General features: G+C 42.3%; 2 protein-coding genes across 15 annotated transcripts; one reads left to right on the top strand and one right to left on the bottom strand.

Moving 5' to 3' along the window:
* Positions 1 to 521: 521 nt before the first annotated feature.
* LOC117403556 (E3 SUMO-protein ligase PIAS2-like) lies at positions 522 to 15,419 on the top strand. 14 transcript variants are annotated; one of them, XM_058998362.1, is made up of 16 exons: positions 522 to 677; positions 1,454 to 1,544; positions 3,296 to 3,764; positions 3,894 to 3,978; positions 4,091 to 4,141; positions 4,716 to 4,806; positions 5,250 to 5,384; positions 6,430 to 6,535; positions 7,642 to 7,715; positions 9,304 to 9,464; positions 9,754 to 9,887; positions 10,298 to 10,511; positions 12,139 to 12,278; positions 12,479 to 12,535; positions 12,689 to 12,726; positions 13,858 to 15,419. In XM_058998362.1, exons 3-16 carry the CDS (start codon positions 3,299 to 3,301, stop codon positions 14,065 to 14,067), a joined length of 1,962 nt encoding a protein of 653 aa, XP_058854345.1. In that variant the 5' UTR covers positions 522 to 677; positions 1,454 to 1,544; positions 3,296 to 3,298; the 3' UTR covers positions 14,068 to 15,419. The 14 variants fall into 14 exon arrangements, with proteins under 14 accessions (XP_058854345.1, XP_033861636.3, XP_033861635.3 ...); XM_058998250.1 differs by having other exon boundaries at positions 631 to 887; XM_058998414.1 differs by having other exon boundaries at positions 643 to 748.
* Positions 15,420 to 15,437: 18 nt separating this feature from the next.
* Positions 15,438 to 25,915, bottom strand: LOC117403555 (elongation factor 2). The gene is made up of 15 exons (XM_034901724.2): positions 25,766 to 25,915; positions 24,503 to 24,717; positions 23,758 to 23,939; positions 22,801 to 23,012; positions 22,142 to 22,326; positions 21,644 to 21,749; positions 21,035 to 21,148; positions 20,465 to 20,603; positions 19,634 to 19,829; positions 18,644 to 18,902; positions 18,085 to 18,192; positions 17,407 to 17,760; positions 16,945 to 17,127; positions 16,362 to 16,494; positions 15,438 to 15,711 (listed from the first exon to the last, which is right to left on the bottom strand). Exons 1-15 carry the CDS (start codon positions 25,766 to 25,768, stop codon positions 15,518 to 15,520), a joined length of 2,583 nt encoding a protein of 860 aa, XP_034757615.1. The 5' UTR covers positions 25,769 to 25,915; the 3' UTR covers positions 15,438 to 15,517.
* Between the last annotated feature and the right edge of the window lie 920 nt (positions 25,916 to 26,835).

Raw genomic sequence — 26,835 nt, 5'->3', positions numbered from 1 at the left:
CAACCTTACTGATTTTCCCAAATCAAATATTGTCACATAGATAGCTGATGACACTATCAATACTCTTTGATCCATCCGTATACGCGTGCGTGCGTGCGTGCGTGCGTGTGTGTTTCTCTGCTCGGTGCCCTACACAGCTGGTGTTGCTGCTAACGAGCCCCGTCCATAACAACGGCGCGGTCACAGTGTTCCATCTGCACACACCGTTGCAATACCGTTTTGATTTACTGAGGTTTATTAAAATACAATACGTATTATAAAGGGCAGCACTGATAATCATCTTTATAAGTAGGAGAGAACATAGATGAAATACGGAATAATGAACTCTGCCCTCCTCCCTCACTCACTGACACTTTCACAAACAGCAAGCGAGTAATGAGTTTCAGACCGAGGGCTTTAGGTCGGGATTAGCTGATCCTGAAGTAGAACTGTGCGTTTTGACATTGCAATTGGTATTACAATAGTACAGAATATGTGAATAACTGGAGATGATCCTCGAATACTGTCGTCCTAGCTAGAACGCTGTTTAGTCCCTCCAGCTCCGTACTAAATTCAGAAGTAATTTACAGTACATTGATTGAACCTATGTTGCGGGACACCCTGGTCACGTGGCCGAAGACCTCTGCGCGGTGCAGGATGGTCGCGGCAAGAAAATGGCTGATTTTGAGGAGCTGAGGGTAGGAGAAAGTGTTTTATTAATACTGCTACGCTAAGAAAGTGCAGCAGCGCATCCCTGTTAAACAGAGAGGTGCGTTAGGATATAAGATATCATAAAAATCGAACACAATCATTTTAAAACATCAGCGTTGGAAGCCTATAAATATAACTTAAACATTTATTTTTAAAAGTGTGACCGTGTGATTGTTGATCATGTTCAGTGGTTTGAGGTTAGTCTGTCTTCTTTCTCAACAATATATAATATATATATCTTTAGGCCCGTGCTCCAGATTTTAGTTGTTTCATTGAGATGTTCTGGTGTAGCACTTTTCCCAAATGAATTCTGACACTGTTTAATGTATGTGTTTTTGAAACATTTCGTGTTCATTATTATTTCTAACTAACTGGTTAAAACGGCCAATTCACGGGCACGTCAAACCAACTATAGGCTAGCATTCTACGTATATGTATATTATCTGACACGGTTAATAAGTATTTTTTACTGGCACTATACGACGTGCATATACTATTACAGTCTGCTGAAAAAAAATGTTTTTGTCTACGTATTTATTTTATTATGAATTCAAATATACTAATTTAGTAGTAGTCTATTTAAATGTATTTATATATATTTTTATATATACAGTGTGTATGTTTATATATATATATATATATATATATATATATATATATATATATACACACTGTATGTGTATATATACTGTGTGTTTATTGGTTTACCTTTTGTGTTTTTCCCCTTATTAATGGGTTTTTGGAAATATGCTTAACATTTTAGATGCACTTTACGATCCCATTTGTTAAGGAAATGTAAAGAAAAAAAGGATTAACAAGTAAGAACAAGCAAGCATGGACCGTATAAATGAAGGGTCAGTTGGGCTTTTATTGTTTTTTGTGGGTTTTTTTTTTATTCAAACCGGATTCGTTTGGGACAGCTGTGGTTGAACCCACATTTTGGAGGGAACAATGCATTATTATTTCTGTGTTTACTGCATGTTGATCCATTGTGAAATCAAAGGTGGATAGCTGCTAATATACACTATTGGTGGTTAATGTGATATTAAAAGTCTAGTGATACTGTACAGCTGAAGTTTGTTTTCCCACTGGGGATAAATGTGGCACATATTATATAGTACACTTCTGTTGTTTTTTTTTTTATTCTCGGTGTGAATTTTACATACTGGCCTGTATTCATAAAATATCTGTTTTAGCTATACTTGTTTCCCAACCAACATTCAGTGTTGCTGGATGAGATATTGCGTTTATGTTTTTGGTTGACTTAAAGCTGATGTAGCAAATTGAACGCCTACAAAATGTTTTTAAATAAATAATTGAATAGTTAAAATATATTTTTCTTGGGGTGGGGGTCAAATTCTGAAACACAACCTTTCATGAATACAGCAAGTTGTCTGTATATTGAGGTGTTTACTGTTCTGTTTTTTATTCCTCTTAATCGCCAGTGTCACACTGTCATGTAGAATTTTATATGTGAAAAACAAACATAATGTTAAAACATATTAGACTTTTCAGGGGGGGGGGGGGGGGGATTTTTTTCCATAATTAATACAAATTTAAAAAGCCAAGTAGTAATGGAAACTCTAACTTCTGTGTACACATATGTTTAATTTATTAATCATCCAATGTGTGGTTGATGCCCACCACACAAATCAAATTATAAATCTGAATGTTTTATCTTTTTTATTATGTATTATTTTAAAAAAAATATCTTTTTATTATAGTAATTTAGATGGGGTGAATGGCTGGCTGAGCAGAGACTTGCACAATAAAGCTTCAGATGAGTACAGAACTACTGTCTGTCTTCAATGCTAATAACTGATGAAGTTCAGCCTTAGAGGAATGATCGCTCTTATAAAATAATGTTCCCTGGGGGTGGATATTTCACTTAAGTTCACTGCTATTTTGTAATTTCTAAAATGAGAATTTGAAGTTAGTTTTGGAGAATGGAAAATATATCTACAGTAATCTGTCACGTATCCACCCTAAACATTTATCTGCCATGATCAAGCTCTTCAGCAACATTAGTTTATTATTGAACAGAGAAGGTTAGTTCAGATATTGTAGATCCCACCAAAGTTTTCATACGCTGTGTTGTATGTGCGCTGCCATTGCTGGTAGCGTCACGTGAGCTGTTCATTGTGTTGATATGTAAAAAAATCCTGTTCATCTGCGGGATGTATCAACTTCAGCCTCCGTCTCGATCTCCTGCCTGTCACTCAGCAGCAAATGCACGCACACATACGGCAGACGGCTACTCTATTCCAAGCAAAAATACCCTGTAACTTTCTAAACAAGGGATTTATGGGAGCTCCCTAACTCTGGTCCCATCGCAGTAGGATACGCGACGGATTACTCTCTGTGTGTGTGTGTGTATATAATTTGTGCAATGGGAAAGTGAAAAATGATTTGTCTCCCTGCAAACTGCAATAAACAGTTGTCTTTATTAAGTATCATTTTATAAAGTTTGTTTTAATTTTGAATGCTACAAGAGATTAACGCTTGCCATGTTTCCTGTGTTTATTGTATTTAGTACTATAGAGGAGAGTACAATTTTAAATAGCTTGCTGTGCACAAACTATCCAAATGTTCTTGTATTTTGCAGAATATGATATCAAGTTTCCGTGTGTCAGAACTACAGGTATTATTGGGCTTTGCTGGACGGAACAAAAGCGGTCGCAAGCATGAACTCCTGTTGAGGGTCTTGCATTTGCTAAAAAGTGGCTGCAGCCCCGCTGTCCAAATCAAAATAAAGGAACTGTACAGACGCCGCTACCCCAGGACCATTGAAAGTCTCCCAGACCTGTCGGCTCTCAGGTCCTACTCCCTGGACAGTAACTTCTCCTCCCTGCTGGAGTCTGACCTGGCAGTGGCCATCGTTAACTCTCACCCCACTGGCTCGGTTACCTCCCATTCAGCCGGTGTCAGTGCTGTGCTATTGCATGAGACCAAGCCCAGGCTGGACATGCAGCAGCCAGGCTCCACGGCCATGCCCCCGGTCCACCCCGACGTCCAGATGAAAAGCTTGCCCTTCTACGACGTGCTGGATGTTCTCATCAAACCTTCAAGCCTGGGTAAGGGCTTGTAACGCAGGCAGCGCTCTGAAATACCTTTATATTGGAAATTTTGTATTGGATGGAAATGACGTTGCATTAACATTAGCTGTGCTGTTGAATTAGACTTTAACATGTTGTCATTTGTAGGTGCAAGCAGTATTCAACGGTTTCAAGAGAAGTTTTTCATCTTTGCATTAACTCCACATCAAGTCAGAGAAGTCTGCATCTCCAGGTAATTATATGTCAATGTATGCAAATCTCTTGAACTTGAGTGTATCTTTAAACCCTATTGATAAGAGAATCAACTGAGGCAGCCTTTTCTTTTTCCCTTTGTTTCCCCTAAGGGATTTTCTGCCAGGGGGTAGGAGAGATTATATGGTCCAGATTCAGATGAGGTAAGTTTTCTGGTCAGTCTGGACTCTGACACTGTTATTTTTTAAACAGGGCGGGTATAGAATCGATTGGGGATTAAAACTGCAGCTGTGTTTTATTGGTTGATAGTTTGAGGTGCTTAGCATCATCACGTTTTGTATAAAAAGTGTACAATAATTACATTATAATTAACTGTATAATTAACTGTAGACATTTTAAAATCAAAGAAAGTCAATTCAGGGAAATTACTTTCCTCATACTGTATAAGCTCAACAACTGTTTAGCAAGCCAGTGTAATTTGAAAGTTATTCAATTATAAATAATGAATACAGTATTTTAGGTTTAAACATACTTTCTTTTCCATACAGCTTCCTTGTCATGTAAACAAAATATTTCATTACCGTTCTGAAGTGCTGTGTATTTAATGAGAACAGCCATAAGCAACCAACATGCTCCTTATACAGCCACCCTCATTCATGGGCTGAGCTGTCCTCTGTTTAGTCCCCCTGTATTGACTGGTGTAGCAAGAGAACCGTATTCCTCTGCAGGTGCAGTGTGAGGGTTGAAATACATTTTCAGTTGTGATTTTGCTATTAGGTTTTGCCTAGCAGAGACGAGCTGCCCTCAAGAAGACAATTACCCAAACAGTTTGTGTATCAAAGTCAATGGAAAGATTTTTCCCTTACCTGTAAGTGTTTGTTTAATTTTTTTATATACTGTATATATATCTTTTTTTATATTTGTTTGTTTTCCAGTCGTGTGCATTTCTGTTTGATTTTTAAATTAACAAATAAGTCAGTACTACCTGTTTTAACAACCATCTGTATGCGTTTCAGTTTTGTGTTTTTATACATTTTATTGTATTGTCATTGTTGCACAATCAATGTTTCATGCTAACAATGCAAGTGGTGAATGTTAAATACATAATCTCTCAAAATACAAGTTAACAACTTGCATTTTTTACAGCGAACACAAGCTGGATGAAACTAAAATCGTTTGCTATCCACCTTCCTGGATCATTATTTTCAAAACAAATTAAATATATAGTGCACAGTGGTGAATCCAGTTGAGCTGCGCAGCTGAAAATGTCAGTTGTGTTAAATATAAAGTCTGCATTTCCTTTTTGTACAGGGGTATGCCCCTCCTCCCAAAAACGGAGTGGAGCAGAAAAGGCCAGGCCGGCCATTAAATATCACCTCGCTGGTTAGACTAACGTCGGCTGTGCCCAATCAGATTTCTGTTACATGGGCACCAGAGATTGGCAAGGTAAGGCATCTATCATTGTTTACAGCTCTCTGGTAGACATGGCACCAGCAGCTAGTTCAACCGATGAAAACTGTAAACTAGAGAGACGAAAGCAATGACTGAACAGGAATTCTCTTTTTTACAAACTAAACTATTCAGGCTGTGTTCATCGAAGGGGGTACCTATAGCAGTTGCAGTGCTTTGGGAAAATATGTACTGAATACCTAGTGTCAAGACAGTGTGAGAGAAGTGCAATGGTAGAATATGTTTGAAACATACAAAATATATGCTAACACTAATCATTTTTATTTTTGGGGGATATTTTTGTTAAATACCCACATGACCAAAAAAAAAGACTGTTGATGTATCATGGAGGAACAACCAATCTCCGGGGTCATTTGACAAGTGTAGTTTATATTACAGTAATCTGTCGCATGTCTAACCGTTTATCCACCATGGTCAATCTCTTCAGCAAGGTTAGTTTATTATTGAACAGAGAAGATTAGTTGTAGATCCTACCAAAGTTTTCATACACTGTGTTGTATGTGTTCCGTGCACTGCCATTGCTGGTAGTGTCACGTGAGCTGTTCAGTGTGTTGATATGTAAATAAATCCTGTTGGCATGCGGGGGGCATTCAACTTCAACCTCCGTCTCGATCTCCTGCCTGTCACTCAGCAGCGAATGCACGCACATGGCAGACGGCTACTCTGTCACAAACATTAATACCATGTATCTTTCTTAACCAGGGATTTAAGGGAACTCCCAAATAAAAGCTGAATCTCAAAACAATAATCATGTGAATATAGTAATTGTTACAGCTGTGTATAATGGTATTTAAAACAGGATTCATTTATCCGCATTTGTCATTATTTCACATCTTAATCACTTAGCTTTGAAGAACACTATTTACATTAAACTTACATGCACCCACCCAAGCATGTTATTGTGAAGATACTTCTGCATGCATGTGTGCATGTACATGCTTATGTAAATGTCGTTATAATATAGGGAATATGTGTTTGAAATCCATTTTCAACATAAACATTCTTTTTCCCTTCTCTACAGAATTATTCCTTGTCTGTGTATCTCGTGAGGCAGCTCACGTCATCACTGCTGTTGCAGAGGTTAAAAATGAAAGGCATCCGAAACTCTGACCATTCTCGAGCTTTGAGTAAGTAGAAGGGTTATGAAATGGATTACCAAGCCACATTCTTTGGGATCCTTTAGGATCCAACTTAGACAAAGATCTGGGATCAGTCGGTTTTGTGTCTCAATACAAAGTGATCAGAACCTGGTCGGAGACAGGCAAGATTGCTTTATTGCAGTAACTTTAAGTGCTCTCTGTATGCTTGCATCTATACCCCTGATTTAAAACATTAACAACTGTAAGTGATTATGCTCTTCAATGAAGGTAGTCGACCAAAATGGTAGATAAGGAGGCTGTGTGGTCCAGTGGTTAAAGAAAAGGGCTTGTAACCAGAAGGTCCCCGGTTCAAATCCCGGCTCAGCCACTGACTCATTGTGTGACCCTGAGCAAGTTACTTAACCTCCTTGTGCTCCGTCTTTCGGGTGAGACGTAATTGTAAGTGACTCTGCAGCTGATGCATAGTTCACACACCCGAGCCTCTGTAAGTCGCCTTGGATAAAGGCGTCTGCTAAATAAACTAATAATAATAATAAGCGTCAAGAGATGAGTCACCTAACAGACTGTAGAGCCTTTGTTGAGGCACTGTCGCTGTTGGAAGAATGGTTTTCTTGTTTGTTTTTATATATGTATATAAATAACTTACTTTTTTATGTACTTGTTGCTTTTTATCTGGCCATTCAGTGAGTTGAATAAGTCAAGCACTAGTAGCTGTTGAAGAGCAAACAGCCCTTGAAGTGTTGTTGAAACAGACAGGAGAGATAGGATGCATGACAGAGCCTGTTCTCAGGCTACTGGCACAGCTTATAGACCAGCCACAGCAAGTCAGGTGCTAGCCTGTGCTGATCTGCACCTCAACAAAGAGTCGAGCTGACACTAACAGGCTCATGAAGCTTCAACATGAAAATGGGAGAAAAAAAGCTTCCCCAGATTGATTTTAATCCCAGCCTTGCGCTGACATCACAACATTCTCCTACAGCCTGATACAAGCCTGCTACCGTTTGACTCTGGCTGACTCCAGCAGCTGAATCATGTTCTTATATAGTTTAGATACTTTTTTTTTTTTTTTTTTTTAATTAGAGCATATTAAAATTAATTGATATCTTTTTTATTGTCCCTGTTTCCTCCTCCAGTAAAAGAGAAGCTAACTGCAGATCCTGACAGTGAGATCGCCACCACAAGCTTAAGAGTGTCACTGTTGTGCCCAGTAAGTGTTCTCCGTCATGCTTTGTCTTTCTGCTCCTGCTCCACCTTACATCCGACTTCTCAATTGCCATTAACTTTAAGATCAGAGCCACTGTATTGCACCAGCTTTTAAAAATGACCAAATAACAATTATTGAATGCTAGTACTGCAGTAAATTACCAAAAAAAGCTGCTGTGTGTTGCTTTTCAAACAGTAGGATAAAAGGAATAGATTTAATCTTATCATGTTTTTATTTTTATTTTTTAGTACTGTTTTTCTGTTTATTTGTTACTATTTTAAGGATACATACATTTTTTATCTGGCTTTATTTCACCATGTATATTAATGAAAATATTTTTAGCTTAATTTTATTTTACACCAGGTTTAGCCTTACAATTTAAGAATGTCTCAAACCCTCTGCTGTGGACATTTATTTTGTTAAGTTTGTGTGTGTGTATATATATATATATATATATATATATATATATATATATATATATATATATATATATATATATATATATATATATATATATATATATAATTTTTCGAAGGCAAAATTTAGTACACTAAAATAAATGGCTTTACATAATGAAAACATAACAAAATAATAGCACTATAGCATTAAAATGTACCTGTTAGAAGCTCTTGAAGTGTCTAAAAAATAAATAAATAAAAATACGGACTGTAGTGTAACAGGAAAGCGTAATCAGTCAGACTGTGGAGTTTATGTCCTCGATCCAAAACCGCCGAACTCCATGTCTTTGTCATCTGAACCTTCATCATTGATGATGCAGTAATTGTCTGAATCATTCCTGCACAGAGCAACTACTACAGTTTTTCTTCTATTCACGTGAGCTGCGATATTTCCCCTCAGGCATTATTTGTACATGGTTGTTAACAACCGGAAATTAATGGTGAAAATTGGACTTTCAGCTCAAAGTTGGGGGGTGGCGATCGTTCAAATTGTAGCGTTGTTTTTATTAATTCCATTTTGCTGTGCTTATTTTTAGCTTTTTGAGTTTTCTGGGGGTTTTTTTCTGTGCTTTTTTCTGTACTGTATGGAATTATTGTTTTCAGTTACTTTCCAAAATGCTTGGGGATTTTTTTCTGTCAATATGTATAGTAACTTGACAGTACTTGACCAATTCAAATGTACCTTCTTTCCTTTGCTGTCTTCCACAACCGAATCCTTATGGTCATATTCCTCTGTTTTTTGTGTGTCACTTAGTTGTTGGGGTGGGTTTGAAGTATTCAGAACGAATCAATGATAGATACAAGATGGGAAGGAGGGACATTGCCCAGCTGCACTGGGAAAGGTGTTTTTTTTTTTTTTTTTTTTAAATAAGAAAGGGGTGGTCAACATGAATTGAGTAACCATTTCCACTGTTTTTCCGGTGTTTATTGGCTATACACTGATTCCATTTTTTTTGCATCAGGGGGGTGTTTTATGTTAAAACCGAAAATCAGGAGTCCTAATTATAATCCAGCAGTGATTTCCCCTGAACACCCTTATTTATTTTCAGATGTTGCCAGTATGTGATCTGCTCTTTTTGTAGTGTGAATAGTGTTTGCCTGACTGAAACGATTGCTTCCCACCCCCCCCCCAGCTGGGTAAGATGCGCTTGGCGGTCCCCTGCCGCGCGGTGACATGCTCTCATCTCCAGTGCTTCGACGCAGCACTCTACCTGCAGATGAATGAGAAGAAGTCCACCTGGATTTGTCCGGTCTGTGATAAGAAAGCTGCTTACGAAAGTCTTAGAATAGATGGGTGAGTTATGTCATTCCTGGGGACAGCGTTGCCCCTATATATTTGCTGTATAAATGTATGTAACTTTCTTTTTTGAGTAAAAATTTTAGCTTTTCATAGTTGCATGCCCTTGGCTGTGACCAGGATTTTGCCTTGTAGCTAAGACTGTGGGGATGTAGGTCTGACTGCTGGGTCAATAGCATTGTCAGATTTCTGATGCCTTCTCCCGGGGGCATGCTTTGGATTGGGTTTAGCCTCAGCTAATCGGGTTTGTGTTGGATTTCCTCATTTTTATTTACTTTTTTTTCAGGCTTTTCATGGAAATCTTAAATGAATGCTTGGATGTCGATGAAATAAAATTCCAGGAAGATGGAACCTGGTGCCCAATGAGACCAAAGAAAGAGGCTCTGAAAGTGTCAAGCCCGTGTTCTACTAAAATTGAAAGTGAGCACCCAAGTGCCAAGATCTCTGTGGGTCATTTCAACTCAAGTGAAGCAAATTCTGAGAAGTGGAAATAAATAAATAAATAAAGAAATAAATAAAGAAAGAAAGCTTCAAGGGCTTTCCAAACCCATTTTAATTCAAGTCATTGCGGTTGAGTAACCACTGTTGCAGTTGAGCTGGAATGACCATGTAGCATTATTCTTTGTGTGTTAGCTTGTGCACTCTACACCAACTCTACATGCGTGTGAGAACTTGCAGACTCCAGATTAACTGTGTGTGTGTGCTAGAACCTGCAAACACTGTATGTGTGTGTTTGCAGGCTTCAGTGTGGGGAGCCCCTCGTGCTCTGTGATGTCTGTCTGCACCTGTATCTGTGTGTGCGTGACTCTATATTGGGTCTCTGTTTGCAGGCTCCAGTGTGGTGACCCGCTCGTGCTCTGTGCTGACTGCCGGCAGTGAGCCCAGCGGGGTGAAGAAAGCAGACGTGATCGACCTGACGATAGAGAGCTCCTCTGAAGAGGAGGAGGAGGAAGAGGAGGAGGAGGAGCCACCCCTCAAGAAGCGTTGCCTCTACATGAACATGAAGACAGAGGAGGGCCACGGCAAGGGGTCAGTAAACACCAGGTGGGGCTTCACTTCAGCATCTGTTTTTGATTCTACAGACCTGACATAAAGGTGTTACAAGCAGTATAACCTAATGTAGGGTTAGAATCTCACTAGTCCTTCACCAAGACCTGGCACACTGAATAAAATGGCTTAAGTATTCAGTTTAAGTGTAACACCTTTATATAGAGTTGATTTAAATGTGTTGCGCCGCTCTCTGCAACACTCTTAAACTCGAGAAACCTTTTAAGGGGAAAATTTAAAGGAGAAATTTAATTGAATGTGTTTTTTGCAACTTGCCACTGACATTCACAATTCCTGTTCATATTATTGTAATGATTTCTCAGGCTTCAGCTATCAGGCCCCAGCTAACTGATCTTGTTTCTCATCACAGCATGAATAAGTCACCGAGTAAGTTTACTACTAGGAGTTGTTCCTGCAGCTGTGTTTAACTGGAGTCTGATTGCTTTTGATTATTTCAATAATAAGGTAGTTGTAAAATCTAGGACTAGATGCAGGGCTAGTCTCAGATTCTAACCCTACCTAATAGCAGCATACATGCTGCTGCATTGATCCCCTCCCACCAAGCTGGTGAACACTGCTTTTGTCAGGGGACAGGGTAATCTGGGAGCAATTTTGTATATAGAAGCATATACATTTCCTTCACAGTAGAACATGCTTTTCGCTACATTTTGAATGACAAAAGGTCTTGTCATGAATATTAAGAAACTAAATCAAGTAACCCTGTGTCTTAGCTTGTCAGTGTAGTGATAAAGAACTGTATGTAGTTGTATTTGTATGTCTTAGGAAGCCCCTCCCTGTGAGTTTTGTGTAAGATGCACCAGTTTGACAGTATCAAAAGAATCCCATAAGTAGTCCCTGTACCTCACTTCCACTAGCTACACAGGCCTCATATATGAAACTTGAAAAGCACCTATTCTACCTATGGTGTGCTTTTAAAAAAAAAATAAATAAATAAATAAAAAAATACATATATCTATATATATATATATATATATATATATATATATATATATATATATATATATATATATATATATATATATATATATATAATAAACATGGTATCCAGTACTGCACGGGGATGGAAATAAGACTCCTGTTGACAAGCAGTTTCACCCATTTCACGTTTTAATAAGAGCTTAACCAATATATAGGTAACAAGCTCATTTGTGTCTTACTAAACAAGGTATGGATCACACTGCTATCCAATGGGAATATTTCCATCTGTTAAACTTGCTTGGCTCTTTGCGGTCAAAGCATGATACTGACTGAAAGCAGTTCAGTCAATAGTGGAAGCGGCTGGCTGGATAATGACAGGAAAGGTGGCATTAAGGGATGGGGGGCAATTTCACCCTCCAGGAGATCTGATCAAGGAAGTACAAAACTATCTGGAAGTATTACTTGCAAACATAGATATATTTAACTTAGCATAGTACCAGATAATATTTTTTTAATTTATAAATACTTGTTAGTCAACTGCATAGAAAACTGCATATTTGAGACATAATACTGCATAGCAATGTGTGTGCACAACAGGTAATATGTTTTGTATCTACAACCACTTAACTAGTAGGGTTGTGCTGCCAGGCCAGTCTCTCACTGATTTCTGCCTGTGTGTCTCAAGGGTGGTATCGTACCAGCCCCCTGCAGGGCGCGGGCCCAGCATGCAGACTGTGGACACGTCCTTCCTGCCCTCTGCACTCGCTGACTATGCAGTTCCATTCCATCATTCAACACTCTCCACCATCCCCACGGACATGCAAGGTACAGGATTCAAACTGCCACCCTCCATACAGTAACTCCAGGCTGAAGCTTGCACTGTTTATCTGTCATCCAGAGCTATAAAAAAGGCTCAGTAGTGGTGGAATTGAAATTCAAGTTTTGTTTTTATTTCACTTCTAGCAGATTATTGTGGTGGAACTGAAATTCAAGTTTGTTTTGTTGTTTTTTTATTTCACTTCTAGCAGTTTATTGTGGTGGAAACAATGCTGTAGACAACCGTCCAATGATTTTCTACAAAGGTGATATTATCAACTATCAATTGACATTAAAATTTAGTTTTCCAGAAATGTCATTTTTCAGACACCCACGGTCTTAAATGCCTTACTGACACCCGCCATTCGTTTGTCTTCAGTTTTTCCTATAAATAATAGATTTCTGAATTCTGTTTCTAGGTCTGGATTTCCTTTCACTGATTCAAGGAGACCCGCAGGTATGCTCTTTTGGGGCGTGATTTTATTTATATGGCTGGGAGCAAGAATATCAGAACTAACACAAAAATGTAGTTTTGAGAAACTAGCCCTGTGCATGCTATCGTTTGTTTTGTTTGCACAGTTTCAGTGTTTATCTTCAGTTTCACGAACAGGTGTATAGCCGCCTGGGTTACATATTTCAATGGCAGGCAACAAAAATCAGAGCAGCTTAAAAAGTAAGTAGCTTCCAGTGTCAATGGATTTATTAATTTATATCACCATTGCCATTCTGAATATGGTTCTGTTCCTATATTGAGTTTCGATATTTATCTGCATCAAAATCCATCTCGCATTGTCTGAGCCTGTAGAATCCTAGTTGCCGACTTGCAATGATGCAGGCAACTTCCTGCAACCTTTTCTATGAATTGCTTGTTGATCTAGATTTAAGCTACTAGATGATTTGTTTGAAAATGTCCCCTACATTAAGTTGCCTGGTGTTCCATGGACCTTGGAGTAAGAAAGTGGATAGAGTTAACCATAGCCACGTAGACTCAGGTGATTACAGTAGGGTTACCACATCAATGGTATGTTACGTTGATGTGGTAAACTTACTGTCTAATCACCCTGTACTTGGTGTTGCACAGATACCAGGACCAGGCTACACATTTGGAAAAGTAGAGCTAGCCTTAGGACTGAGGGTAGGAGACATTTCTTTACACAGTGTGGTCAGGGTATAGACGAGGCCAGGGTTTCCCTGGTCCCGGGGGACCCCTGTGTCTGCTGGTTTTCATTAGCTTGATTAGACCTTTTTAATTGTTTTCAGCTTTTAAACATTTAGAGATTTTAAGTTAACTATACAATTTTATAAGTAACTTGAAATCGGCAACTTTTTAGGAGCTGAGAACAATTAAAAAGGTCTAATTAAGCATATTATTAGTTCAATTAAGGGTTTGATTTAGTAATTGAGAACTCAGTTGGCGTGAAAACCAGCAGACACAGAGGTCCCCCAGGATTAGGAAACCCTGGAATAGGCTACCTAGCCGTGTTGTTGATGCTGAATCATTGGGATCCTTTAAGAGCTGACTTGAGAGTGCTGTTAGGTTAAGTACTGTTTGCAATGTGAGTCTTTAAACCCTTATTGCACTCCCCAGCAGTACTGTGCTCCAATGTTCCTGGACACCCTGGGCAGCACGTTGCAGGCAGCAGCCCCCTCAAGTGGAGGAATCATCTCCTCTTCGTCCTCCTCCTCCACAGCCAGCCACCATCACCAAGAGAGCAGCAGCCACCACAGCAGCAGCAGCTCCAGCAGGAACGAGGCTGGGGGAGGAACCAGCATCACTGACATAATTTCTTTGGATTAGTGACTTTTTACATGACACTTGAGAAGTGTGACAGACCACCCACCCCACCTCACCCTCTCCTCTGCAGGGCAGTACGAAACACTGCCACCAAACAAACAAACTTGCCCATTGTTTTTGGAAAATTCTTTTCAGTTTTTAATTGCTTTTTTTTTATTTTATATATTTAATATATATATATAAATCCGTGTATTCATGCCTTTTGAATAAAAACAAAATGGACATTGAAAGTACATACCAGACCCTAAAATGGCAATGTTAGTCATGTGTAAGTTAATGATTTGTTTTCTGTACAAACGCCGAAACTCAAATGAGTGCATTTCAGAAACACACCTGAGGTGGTGTTCACCTGCAGCACAACAACTTTCTAAAATCAAACAAAAACAAATGTTCTACTTTTTCAATATCTTGATTGACTCAGTTACACACAGCAATAATAATAATAAATAAATAAAATAAAACTTTTCAATAAAATCTTATGTACTGTGCTGTGTGTAGACCATGTGGGTGGGTCCACAGTGGACTGTAGGGTGAGTGTGGTTCAAAGCCTGTTTGCAGTAGTACTGAACCTGGCTGGGGACAGGCAGCATTGCATTGGCCCTTGTGCTGATAATGGTCTTGGGATGGTTCACCTCATAGTGATTCAGTGACCCCTGCGAGGGGGGGTGGGGAGCTTGTTTATTTACATACTGCAAATCCATATTAAGCTGCACAGGCACTCCCCTGATTGAATCATTGGAAATCCTTCACTGAACCAGATAGGCAATCTCCTTTTACCACTTACTTCAGACGTAGGTTGATGGTAATTAATATTGCTCTGAAAGCATTTCACATGTACAAAAAAAGCCAAGTTAGCATATTATATTATTCTTATCTCCATATTATTATTAGTCCATAGTCCGTTGGTGGGCTGGAGTCAATTGTATGAAACCGAAATATTAACTTTGGCAGTGTCTACAGTGATCAGCAGTCCATCTGGTGCCCAGGTCAAGCATGTCAGTGACACCCATACGTGAACCACAGGCATGTGCTTAATACTGTTTGCAGGATATAATCTTTTTATCAGTATTACTGTAACCGTTTATACAGCTGCGTTGTATGCAGCCACATCTTTTGCACCTCTATCCTGTTAGCTTGATGCGCTTGTTCTAGTTAAACACAGAATCAGAAGGTGTGACTGCATGGTCACAAAAGACTGTCAGTGTAAGCCCATTCACCTGTTTGTGGTGTGATATACATAGTAAACAGGAGGGATCCCCACCACCACCACCTTTATTTTTCACATTCAAACTAAATCTTCAGTAACTTGTTTTGGAGATTCTTGCACAGAATTAAAAATACAACAGTAAAAACCAGCAGTTACGTTTTGTCTTTTTTATTATACTTTTTTTTTTTTTTTTTAAAGTGATTTTACAATACTGAAGTGCATGACAAGTGACAGATGCAGGTGTGTTCAGAGTTTGTCGAGGAAGTTGTCCAGGGCAGGGATGCCCTCCTTCAGCCCCTTGCGCTTGCGGGTCTCTGCTACCACCTGGTAGGGCCGGCTTTTGGGATCGAAGGGGTCTCCAGGGAGGATCTGCCAGTGGTTGAAGATGCACTGTGGGAAGGCCTGGCCTCCAGTGTTGGACCTCAAGTCCGCTGTGAAACCTGAGTGGAGACGAAATAAAAGGGAATTCCACAAGCTACGAGTCGACTGCAGTGTACCAAGTCCACTTGATGCACCCAACAGGGGGATGAAGTGTGTCTGAGCCCCTTGCTTGGACTAACGTTAGTACCGTTGCTATTCCCAATTGGTACCATGAATTGATTAGATCAATGGGATCCTCACACTAGATCAAGTTCAGTGTGCTAAACCAGACCTTTGTGGTCGCAACAGAAATCCACAATAAGTGGATTAGGTTAGTCCTGTGAAGTTCGAGACTGCGCTAGTCTGCTTGCTCTGATTTGTCCCCTTTTTCTCAATATTTGCTTGCAAACCTGTTTAATATTAGGTTAAAACAGTGCTGCAGTTTGTATGTTATACCCATGAAAACTCTGTATTACACCACCCTGGAATAATGCATACTGTTAATAAACATAAGCTTTTAAACTTATAATACAACCTTACAGCCATTAGAAAATAAAAAAAAATTGGGGGAGGGGTTAGGTCTACTGCCTTGTTTCATGCCCTTTATTCTGGCTTAATCATTAAACAAAACACCATTCTGTCTCAAATATGTGTGGTTTTGGTCCTGAAGTACAGAAACGCGAAAAAAAAAAGGTCAGGTATCCAAGCATGTGGAAAATGCTAAGCTTACCGAAAGACTCGTTCACAGGCAGGTACGCTTTGACGATGAACATGGGTGTCCCTGTAACCTGACACTCCTCAAACACGTGACCACGCTTCCTGTTCAGCACGCCGTAGATCCCTCCCACCACCTGCTCCGGACACTGCAGAGAGAACCCACACACCTTTCTGACTAGTATTATAGGGTATAGTATTATAGGGTATTACTGGGAGTGAGCAAGGTCTTTGTACAGTAACTTAAAATAAGCAGCAAATCCTCTGCCTCCAGTACTTCTGCATTTTTGGAGTGTGTGTGTGTGCCCATCTCTCTGTGTGTCTGTTCCTGTATCTCCACCAGGTCCATGGGACCTAAGTCATGGATGCGGTTTGTGTGTGTCTCTTTGCCTGTCTCTCTCTCTGTACCTGTATCTCCACTGGTAGATGGGCTCCATGAGTCGTGGCTTCAGTGTGTGTGTCTATGTATGTATGTATGTATGTATGTATGTATGTATGTATGTACGTATCTCTCTCTCTCCATTAGGTAGATGGGCTCCCTGAGTCGTGGCTGCAGTGTGTGTGTCTATGTATGTGTCTCTTTGCCTCTCTCTCTGTACCTGTATCTCCACTAGGTAAATGGGCTCCATGAGTCGTGGCTGCGCGGTGATCGCCGATGCATACAACACTCTACGGGCTGTAGGGATGATCTGGCCGCCCCCACGGTGGATTGCATCGGCATGCAGAGTCACATCTTGGATATCAAAGCGCACGGCACGCATGTTCTCTTCACAGAGCACGCCCTGAGGAGAGCACAGACTGCACATCACATCACAGCACAGCAAAGATCACCAAGATCAACAACCACAGCATGCATACTATGTAATAATGTTTGAGTTACAAGGCACATGGAACAGGAAGCCCTTGCACACCCCCAGATTATGATACACTCAATAACTTGTGCTAAAGCACACCTATATAGAGCAAATTTAATTATTTACAGTATATACAGCTATCTGAGTAACTGCTCTATACCAGCACTGCAGCCTTGTACTGTATTTCTCGGGGTTGCCCCTGCTCACCTCCTTGGTTGCCCACTGGAAGCCGGCCACCACGCTGTCCTTGATCTCGTTGAGGTACTGCACCCCCTTGGTCACGTCCAGCAGGATGTTGGGTCCGTTCCCGTCAGGCCCCATGCACCAGATCTTGCGTGCCTCGGATACGTCCCACTCGTACTTCTCTGCCAGGTATCTGCCGCGGGTTTTCAGCTCCTGCCGCGCGCTCACATCTCCCTTGTCAATGTCCTCGGCCAGCCCGTCTGGGAAGGGGCGAGCCTTCATGTACAGGCGGTTGTGCTTGTTGGGGGACTTGGACAGGCACACCTGGTCCGACTCCTCGCTCACCGTCTCGCGGTACGACACCACCGGGTCTGATTTCTGTGGGTTCAGGCACAGTTAAAGGGAGGGAGAGTGCCGACCGTGGTTTAGAGCAGGGCTCCCCTATATAAACAATTGTAACTTTTCTTTTGAAACTGTTTATGTGAACTCTATTGGGGTAAAACTATATTCAAGCAGGCAAGTGTTTTGGCGGAAACTTGACTTTTCTTATTGTTTCTGATTGAGTGTTTAAGGGTACGACACCAACAAGCATTATACAAGTACTGCACAGACAAAAAACTTAACATGGTGCAATTATAAATGCAGTGAATGAAGGGGGTATAAATAAATTACTGTAGCACCGTCTGCAGCAACTCCTCTCACCTTCAGCGGGATGCAGGCGTGGTCTTCCTCCAGATCCTTCAGGCAGATTTCCAGATGCAGTTCCCCAGCCCCGGCCACAATGTGTTCCCCAGACTCCTCAATGATGCACTGCAACACAGAGACAGGAGGCAGAGGTCAGACCCCTCAATGATGCAACAGAGACAGATCAGACCCCTCAATGATGCAACAGAGACAGAGATCAGACCCCTCAATGATGCAACAGAGACAGATCAGACCCCTCAATGATGCAACAGAGACAGATCAGACCCCTCAATGATGCAACAGAGACAGAGATCAGACCCCTCAATGATGCAACAGAGACAGATCAGACCCCTCAATGATGCAACAGAGACAGATCAGACCCCTCAATGATGCAACAGAGACAGATCAGACCCCTCAATGATGCAACAGAGACAGATCAGACCCCTCAATGATGCAACAGAACAAGAGACCAAACCCTTCAATGACGTACTGCAACACTGACAGGAGATCAGATTCTCAATGATGCACTGCAATGGGGGTGTTTTTTCCCCTCTCCTTTCCTTTCCTCTCCCCTTACCTGGACCATGGGGTCTGACTTGGCGAGTCTCTTCAGCCCCTCCACTAATTTGGGCAGGTCAGCCGGGTTCTTCGCCTCCACAGCCACACGCACCACAGGGCTCACACTGAACTTCATCACCCTCATGTTGTGGGCGTGCTCGAAGGTGGAGATGGTGCCGGTCTTCACCAGGTACTGATCCACGCCCACCAGACCCACGATGTTACCACACGGCACGTCCTCGATGGGCTCCACATATCGCCCCATCATTAGAATAGTCCTGGAGATTCGAGGAGAGGAGAGGAGAGGAGAGGGAAACTTTTATATACACACCAACAAAGTTCCAATCGAGTTCTAAGTAGAAGAGGACCAAAGGATTTGGAAACTTGCTTTAAACCACATATTTTTAAATATCTTTGTACACACAAAACACATATTACATTAAAGATAGACAATTGACCTTTTCTTTTGTTAAGTGACTTTGGCCCGGGATACTTAACTGTTGTCAATGATCTAGCAGGTAAAGACTGCATCTCACTCTCTCATCCCTCTCCACTATCTCACTCTCTCCCCTCTCTCCACTCTCTCACCCCTCTCTCTCACCCCTCTCCCCTCTTACCCCTCTCCACTATCTCACTCTCTCACTCCTCTCCATTATCTCACTTTCTTACCCCTCTCCACTGTCTCACTCTCACCCCTCTCCATTCTCTCACTCTTACCCCTCTACACTATCTCACCCCTCTCCACTCTCGCACCCCTCTCCACTCTCGCACCCCTCTCCACTATCTCACTCTCACCCCTCTCCACTATCTCACTCACCCCTATCCACTCTCACCCCTCTCCACTTTCTCACTCACCCCCTCTAACCATTTCCCACTATCTCACCCCTATCCACTCACTCTTCTCCACTCTCACTCATCTCCACTATCTCACCCCTCTCTACTATCTCACTCTCTTACCCCTCTCCACTGTCTTACTCTCTCACCCCCTCCACTGTCTCACTCCTCTCACCTCTGGATAGGTTTCAGGTACAGGTCTTCCTTTTTGCCGGGGGTGTAGTTTGGGCCCATGATGCGCACCTTCTGTCCTGTGGCGACGATCCCCGAGAAGACGCGCCCAAAGGCGTAGAAGCGGCCCTTATCGGTCGTGGGGACCATCTTTGAGATGTACATCATGAGAGGGGCCTTGGGGTCACAGTTCTTCACACCTACGCACATTTCATTAGGCTTTGTCCAAGACGAGGCCCAATAACATTAATGTTTAACAAGCATCGTACTCACTGCCAGGCACAGCCACATCACTGGCACCTCCCTCTGTCTACCTGCTACTCCCGTACCTGTACTTAATGCATCTTACCATCTGACAGGATGCCTGTGAGACTGGGCGTGATCATCTGTACTGTAATTATCTCTAGCCAGGATATTGAAAGCACATTCACTTGCTGAAAACCCATGCAGCCCAATCAAATCAATACTTCTGCGTTTTCTCACTCTACTGTTGTCTTCACCCGCTGCCCCTTTCTTGTTTTAAATAATGTTTTTTTTGGTTTTGTTTTTGCTTGCTTTTTTTAGATATTTTAATTTGCTACATGAAGATATTTCAAAGAGACTTGTCTAAATGCATTTCTCTTTTTCAGTATGGTACTACTGTACTCTACATTCCAAATTAAAGTAAAACAATAGTTTTAACTTTAACGAAAGAGGGACCACGAGGGTGGGGTTATGGGAGGCTGTTCTTCACCATGCCAGCCTCGTCGTCCCCAGGTCCCTCATACAGCAGCTCACGTTGGGGGATGGGAGGGTGTAGTGTTGGGGTAGGGGGTATAGGGGAGGCTGTTCTTACCCATGGCAGCCTCATCATCCCCGGGTCCCTCATACAGCAGCTCACAGCGGTACCTCTGAGCTGTGACCGGGGAGGGCAGGTGGATGGTGATCATCTGGAGCAGAGCCTCTCCAGCAGGAAGCCAGCGACGCATCACAGCCTGCAGAGCACAGAGCAGCACAGACACTGGTGTCAATAACACAGAGACACGAGCAGAGCACAGAGCAGCACAGACACTGGTGTCAATAACACAGAGACACGAGCAGAGCACAGAGCAGCACAGACACTGGTGTCAATAACACGGAGACACGAGCAGAGCACAGAGCAGCACAGACACTGGTGTCAGTCACACAGAGACACGAGCCTCTGTGTTACAATGTTGTTCCAGACACAGAACATACACAAGGTCAAATGTACCCCACTTTATTAATTCCTTGTTCCTGTGTCCTGGGTCGATTGAGTTGGAAAACATACTCCCACAACTGCTTACTTTATAGCTGTGCTGAGCTCCAGTGCTGTTTGTTTAGCCTTCGTTGACCCTACAGTGCCCTATAGTAGCTGCCATGGGACAGGGGCCTGCAGGTACGTTACCTTGAGCAGCGGCTTGCCCTCTTTCTCCCTGTCCTCAGCATCCAGCTTGATGTCCAGTTTCTCGATGAGCTTGGCAGTCTCCTCCTTCTTGAAGTTCATGATTGCATCGAAGACCTAAGGGTGGGGAGGAAGATGGTGTAGAAAGAATATTATAACCTTTCATTTCATTTACAGTACACTCTGTGTCACACATGAAAGAGAACTTTGGTATTTTGGTAAAGCAAATGTAGGTTTTGTTCTGTTAAAATTATTGTTTAAAGTAAGGGCTACCACAATTCGAAGCTGGTGCTTTGAGACTGTAGATTATTGTAAATAAGCCTGGTTTCTCTCTGGTTGACACCTACTATACGCACTGTATAAGAATCAATGCAATACCAGGACCAATTCACAAAACTTTAAGTGTTGTTTTAAGGAATTTTGCTGAGGACTGTTTTAACATTAAATTTTGCAGTCCTTGAACCATTTTTCAGCAGTTCATTCTCATTTTGCACAGACCTGCTGAACCTATAAGAACACTTTTGACAGTGCTCTTGGTGAAATGCATCTCTTAAAGCAGCCCTCGCAGTTTTCTGAATTGGGCTCCCCCTGTGGGTGACTGGAGGAATGCACCTTGAAGATGGGATCCAGGATTAGCTGGCAGAAGGTGCGGGGCAGCTTCTTGCCTTCTGCATTGGTGGAGGTCTTGCTGAATTTCCCAGCAGCTGGGTCAAAGTACCTGAAGAAATGAAAAGTGTTGTGAATACCATGTGTACAGAATGCTCACATACGTACAGTAGTGTTCAGCGTGTGTAGCGGTACTCAGTGTGGTATAGGGATACTCACTTGTGTATAGTGTTGTGTGTGTGTGTGCAGTGATACTCACGTCTGTACAGTTGTCCATGTGTACAGTGGCACTCACTTGTGTAGTGTTCAGTGTGTAGTGTTCAGTGTGTGTTCAGTGTGTAGTGTTCAGTGTAGTGTTCAGTGTGTTTTCAGTGTAGTGTTCAGTGTGTAGTGTTCAGTGTGTGTTCAGTGTGTTTTCAGTGTAGTGTTCAGTGTGTAGTGTTCAGTGTGTGTTCAGTGTGTAGTGTTCAGTGTGTATTGTTCAGTGTGTGTTCTGATACTCACTTGTCTCCCCACAGTTTCTTCATCATGTCCTCTACTTTCTTGGCTCTGTCTGTGGGGGGGAGCTGGGACCCCTTGTCTCCCTTGGCAGTGAACTTGGCCACGTACATCTCAGCAAACTGCTTCAGAGTGAAGGCCCAGCCGTGCAGCCCCGACCCAAACCCCACGGTACCAACGACCGGATCCACCTGGGTTCAAACAGCACCAACACCCACATCTCACTATTGTATATATATTTACATACAGCAGACCCTGACATTGATGTGATACAGCCGTAGGAAAAATGTCTTTGTAACGGACAGTTCTTTTTATGTGATGGCTTTTATCAGACAGATTATAGCAGGATGAAAATTGATTACAATTAAGATTAGGTTTACTGTTTAGCTATTCCTATTTAACTATATATTATAAAATGAAATCCAGCAGGTTTCAAAGCATCACTGTTGGAAAGTTCTAAGTAAGAACAGTACCTAAGTATCTAAGTAATCTTGGAATCGGTAATCCCACCCAGATAAGTACTAATGGCTAATTGGATCTATGAAACCAGACAGTAAGCACTATTTTAAATTACTGACATATAACCAAAGTGATAAAGTGAGGGGTGCTCTGGCAGAACAGTATGAGATTGAGGTGATGTGTGAGGTGCTGTGTGTCTCTCTCACCATGATGTTGCCCATGGGCCCGGCCTCGCCCTCCCCGTAGGTGGAGATGACGACGTTCACATTCTCCACGATGCGCTGGAACGTCTGGAAGAGCGCGTCCGGCTCCAGCTGCAGCTCCAGCAGGGCCCGGTCCATCTTATTCATCATCAGAACCGGCTTGATCCGCTCAGCGATTGCCTGCCGCAGCACTGTCTCTGTCTGCACACACACCCCTGCACAGGAGCACACACACACATGGAGCCTTAGCGGGGTAATAATGTAGAGTCTCTTCAGATTCGGGAGCTCCAGCATAGAACCCTGTCCCCAGATCTGATGAAACTTCAATCTGTGTGCCTCCTGTTTCTCTTTCCCAATTCAGACTGTATTATCCACCAAGCCAATTGCCCCAAAAGCATGACAGCAGACGTTGGTGAGCTACCAGCTCTCTGGAGGACACAGACCAATCCCGAAGGTGTCCACTTTGAGCTCACAGTGTGCCTGACCAGTAGGGGCCACTGTAGCTCTGTGAGGAGGAGCAGCCCCTGTTGATTTTGCACCCCAAACTTTTGGAAGGCCAGATACAAAGCAACGCTCCCTATGGAATCACCAGCCAAGATGCTCCCAGTTTCCTGCATGATTTATAATACTCAATTCAGAAATCGCCTCACCATTACAACTGACATGAGATAAATTACCACAGTCGTTTTTTTTCCCCGGACAGCGCCCCCTGTGGGTCCTCCCCAGCCAACCTTTACCAGGCGAGCCACCCCAGTCATGGTGAAGCGGGGTCGATTGCTCCTACCTGACACTCCCCAGTCATGGTGAAGCGGGGTCGATTGCTCCTACCTGACACTCCCCAGTCATGGTGAAGCGGGGTCGATTGCTCCTACCTGACACTCCCCAGTCATGGTGAAGCGGGGTCGATTGCTCCTACCTGACACTCCCCAGTCATGGTGAAGCGGGGTCGATTGCTCCTACCTGACACACAGTCCACCACCACCAGGGCTCCGTCGGTGACTCTCAGAGCAGCCGTCACCTCGGAGGAGAAGTCCACGTGCCCGGGGGAGTCGATGAGGTTGATGAGGAAGCCGCAGCCGTCCTTGCTCTGCTTGATGAAGGCCATGTCGTTTTCCGATAGCTCGTAATACAGGGAGATTGCTCTGAGAGGCAGGAGAGAGAGGAGGTAGAGGAGGTAGAGGAGGGAGAGGAGGGTTAACTGTTCTGTCTCACTTCTTATATCTTACTTCTAATATCTCACATCCAATTGTATAAGTTAATATGTCGCATGCAGGATGTCTCTTATTGTGTAGTTTGGATTGCTCAAACTGTGCTAAATGATTTCTTTTTGAATGAGAGAGCCCCAGGAAGCACAAGGCTTACAAACTAAATATTTCTGTTTTACAATGAAAATGCATGTGTCCTATAACAGTTTCTTTCAAAACTGCACATCTAAAACCTATATAATGGTGGATAAAAGGTATGGAAAAATGTTATTACAATATTTTTGCTACAGTTACTTTAAAAGATTGATTTCTCGTCCATGATTTATGATATCTTAAAATATGTTTTTTAGAAAGAGAAACTGGAGCTGACAGACTCCCGACTGAAAGTGACTGGCTCTCGAGCTGTGCTGATGGTAACAGTGATTTCAAATCCCTTTCAAGTGAAACCCCTGGCAGACGGGAGCGAGGCTTTGGTTACCCGTCCGTCCTGGAGTACCTACGTGGATTTAATGGTGATGCAGCGCTCCTGCTCGTCTTTGCGTGTGTCTGTGAACCTCGTCTCCCCAGCCCGTGCTGAGGCGATGATGCCTGCTTTACACACCAGGGAGTCTGTCAGTGTGGACTTGCCGTGATCCACGTGAGCGATCACAGACATGTTCCTGATGTTGGACTTCTTGTCCATGATCGCCCTGATCTGCTCGACCGTGAAGTTCACCTGGGAGGAACAGAGCAAGCAGGGTGGGAGAGTTGGGAAGTAACCTGGGAACTTTTCAAGCAATTTTCAATATGGCTCATGAACTTGAACAAGGTGAACCCCTATCAAATGTCACCTCCAGAAAGGTGCTTCATTCATAAGTTGCCAGAAAAAGTTATATGGGCTTCACTATTGACATTATAACGAATACTTACAGTTACACAAAACAAAACAAACAAACAAAAAAGAAAATACAGGCACCCCCTGGGTGAATGTTTTTGATACCTTCCATAGTTTTGCCTTCTGCATGTGTATTTTGATTCATCGGAAAGCGCACTTTGTTGGGTTACCAGTTTGTTTGCATGACTCACAGTGACACACAAGCTTCCTCAGTTTGTGTTTTTAAGCTTTCCGTGCTCCTTTCACTATGAACTAAAAATCCATCATTTTGTAAAAACATATGTGGTGCACATACGGTACCTTTAAAACCCCAAAACGTAAACATCTTTTTCACTTTTGTCGCACAGGCTGCAAAACTACACATCCGAGCAGCCACTGCTTGTCACCAAATCCAAAGCCCAATAAGCGCACAGCGGGCGGGGACTCACTATTTATAAATAGGGGGTGAAGCAATTCCAATTTCTTCCACCCTCCCTAAGGAACATGACAGTGGATTTTTTAAAAAGTAAACGCAGGAGAAGATTTACAGCTAAACAAATAAAAAACAAACCGTCAAAACACCTAAGAAGCCACACGAGTTCAAACACTGCTACGTACACGTCAATATGTATATATATACTGAGTACACGTTTGGATTTTTGATCTCATTTTAAAACGTTATGTTAAAATGTTACATCAGTACCTACATTCTGAACGAGCACCAGCCTATATAATTCCAGCGGTTGTCGTAATTATATATATATATTTTTCTTCTGTAAAATGACAGGTACATTTTGATGCACTGCGTCACCAAATATAGAAACTCTCAAAGAACTAACTCCCAACAAATACGAGACGCATCTGATTTTCCCCTACCAGATAAAACAAAACGGGTTGTGAAAATGCTTACCATTTTGAACGATCGCTGCCGAATTCGCACCTCGGCCGCCGCAGTTAAGTAGAGATAATTGCACCTCTATGGTACTAGAGGAGTGGAGGTGCGACTGAGAGTGAGAGAATGACGGGAGAATGTTTATGCTGCAGCACCCAGTACGCTGTGGTCATGTGTGAACTACAGTCGTCATATGAACCGGCTTGACCCACTTAACTGAAGCAAGCGGCTCTATGGACACACTCCGTAAAAACAGTGCTAGCACGAATCTGAAAATACGACCCTTCTGAAAATCCTAGCAGCTTCTGCTAAAGCTACATAGTGAGCAGAAAGCATTGGGTATTGGCCTGGAGCACACGATTTGCTGTACTGGTCTCCTAGTGCTGCTGGATACCCTGGTATTGGTTTGCAGCAGTTTCCTTTAACAGTGCAGACAACTTGACACTAAAGTAAAGGGACTTTAAACTGAAGCAGCATGACCAGGTGAAAAGCAGCAAGCTCAGTATAATGAACCAGAGCTGACTGCAGAGTAGAAGAACGTATGTCCAGTAGAGGCGTTTGTGCTTCAATTCCCCACAGGGAATGGTAGCATGCTCTTTGGGCTTCATTTGTTTTATTCAGAGGAATCTGTTTTCTATATCAATTGGTTGCAGAGAAGCGTACATCCCCCAGTGTGTTGTATCTACGGACACATATTCTAATGTGCTTTCTGCATGATTCTCTATTGTAGTGTCAGCTTAGATCATTATGTGCCTGGCTTACTAATTATTCCAGCAAAAAAAAATGCTTCTGGAAAGACTCCTCAAGGCTGATTGTGGGGAAGAACTGTAGTGTTGTGCTGTGCAGTGAACTAAATAGAGGTGAAGCATTGTGCACTGAATGAACGAAGCTTGATCAGCACTAATAGTGGTGAAGCATTGTGCACCGAATGAACGAAGCTTGATCAGCACTAATAGTGGTGAAGCATTGTGCACCGAATGAACGAAGCTTGATCAGCACTAATAGAGGTGATGAAGCACTGTGCACTGAATGAACGAAGCCTGATCAGCACTAATAGAGGTGAAGCATTGTGCACTGAATGAACGAAG

The sequence above is a fragment of the Acipenser ruthenus genome, chromosome 1 (genome assembly GCF_902713425.1).
Source record: "Acipenser ruthenus chromosome 1, fAciRut3.2 maternal haplotype, whole genome shotgun sequence".
NCBI lineage: Eukaryota > Metazoa > Chordata > Actinopteri > Acipenseriformes > Acipenseridae > Acipenser > Acipenser ruthenus.
The sequence above is the reverse complement of the archived record's forward strand: the minus strand, read 5'-3'. Positions and strand labels throughout refer to the sequence as shown.

Excerpts from the sequence above, each read along its gene's own strand:
- LOC117403556 (XM_034005741.3), top strand. The coding sequence starts at position 654 with ATGGCTGATTTTGAGGAGCTGAGG. Across the intron at positions 10,512-12,138 it reads AAGGGGTCAGTAAACACCAG|GGTGGTATCGTACCAGCCCC; the intron begins GTGGGGCTTCAC and ends GTGTGTCTCAAG. Across the intron at positions 12,727-13,857 it reads TGATTCAAGGAGACCCGCAG|CAGTACTGTGCTCCAATGTT; the intron begins GTATGCTCTTTT and ends TGCACTCCCCAG.
- LOC117403555 (XM_034901724.2), bottom strand. Across the intron at positions 23,013-23,757 it reads GGTGGTGGACTGTGTGTCAG|GGGTGTGTGTGCAGACAGAG; the intron begins GTAGGAGCAATC and ends GCTCCTGTGCAG. Across the intron at positions 20,604-21,034 it reads AGGGCAAGCCGCTGCTCAAG|GCTGTGATGCGTCGCTGGCT; the intron begins GTAACGTACCTG and ends TGTGCTCTGCAG.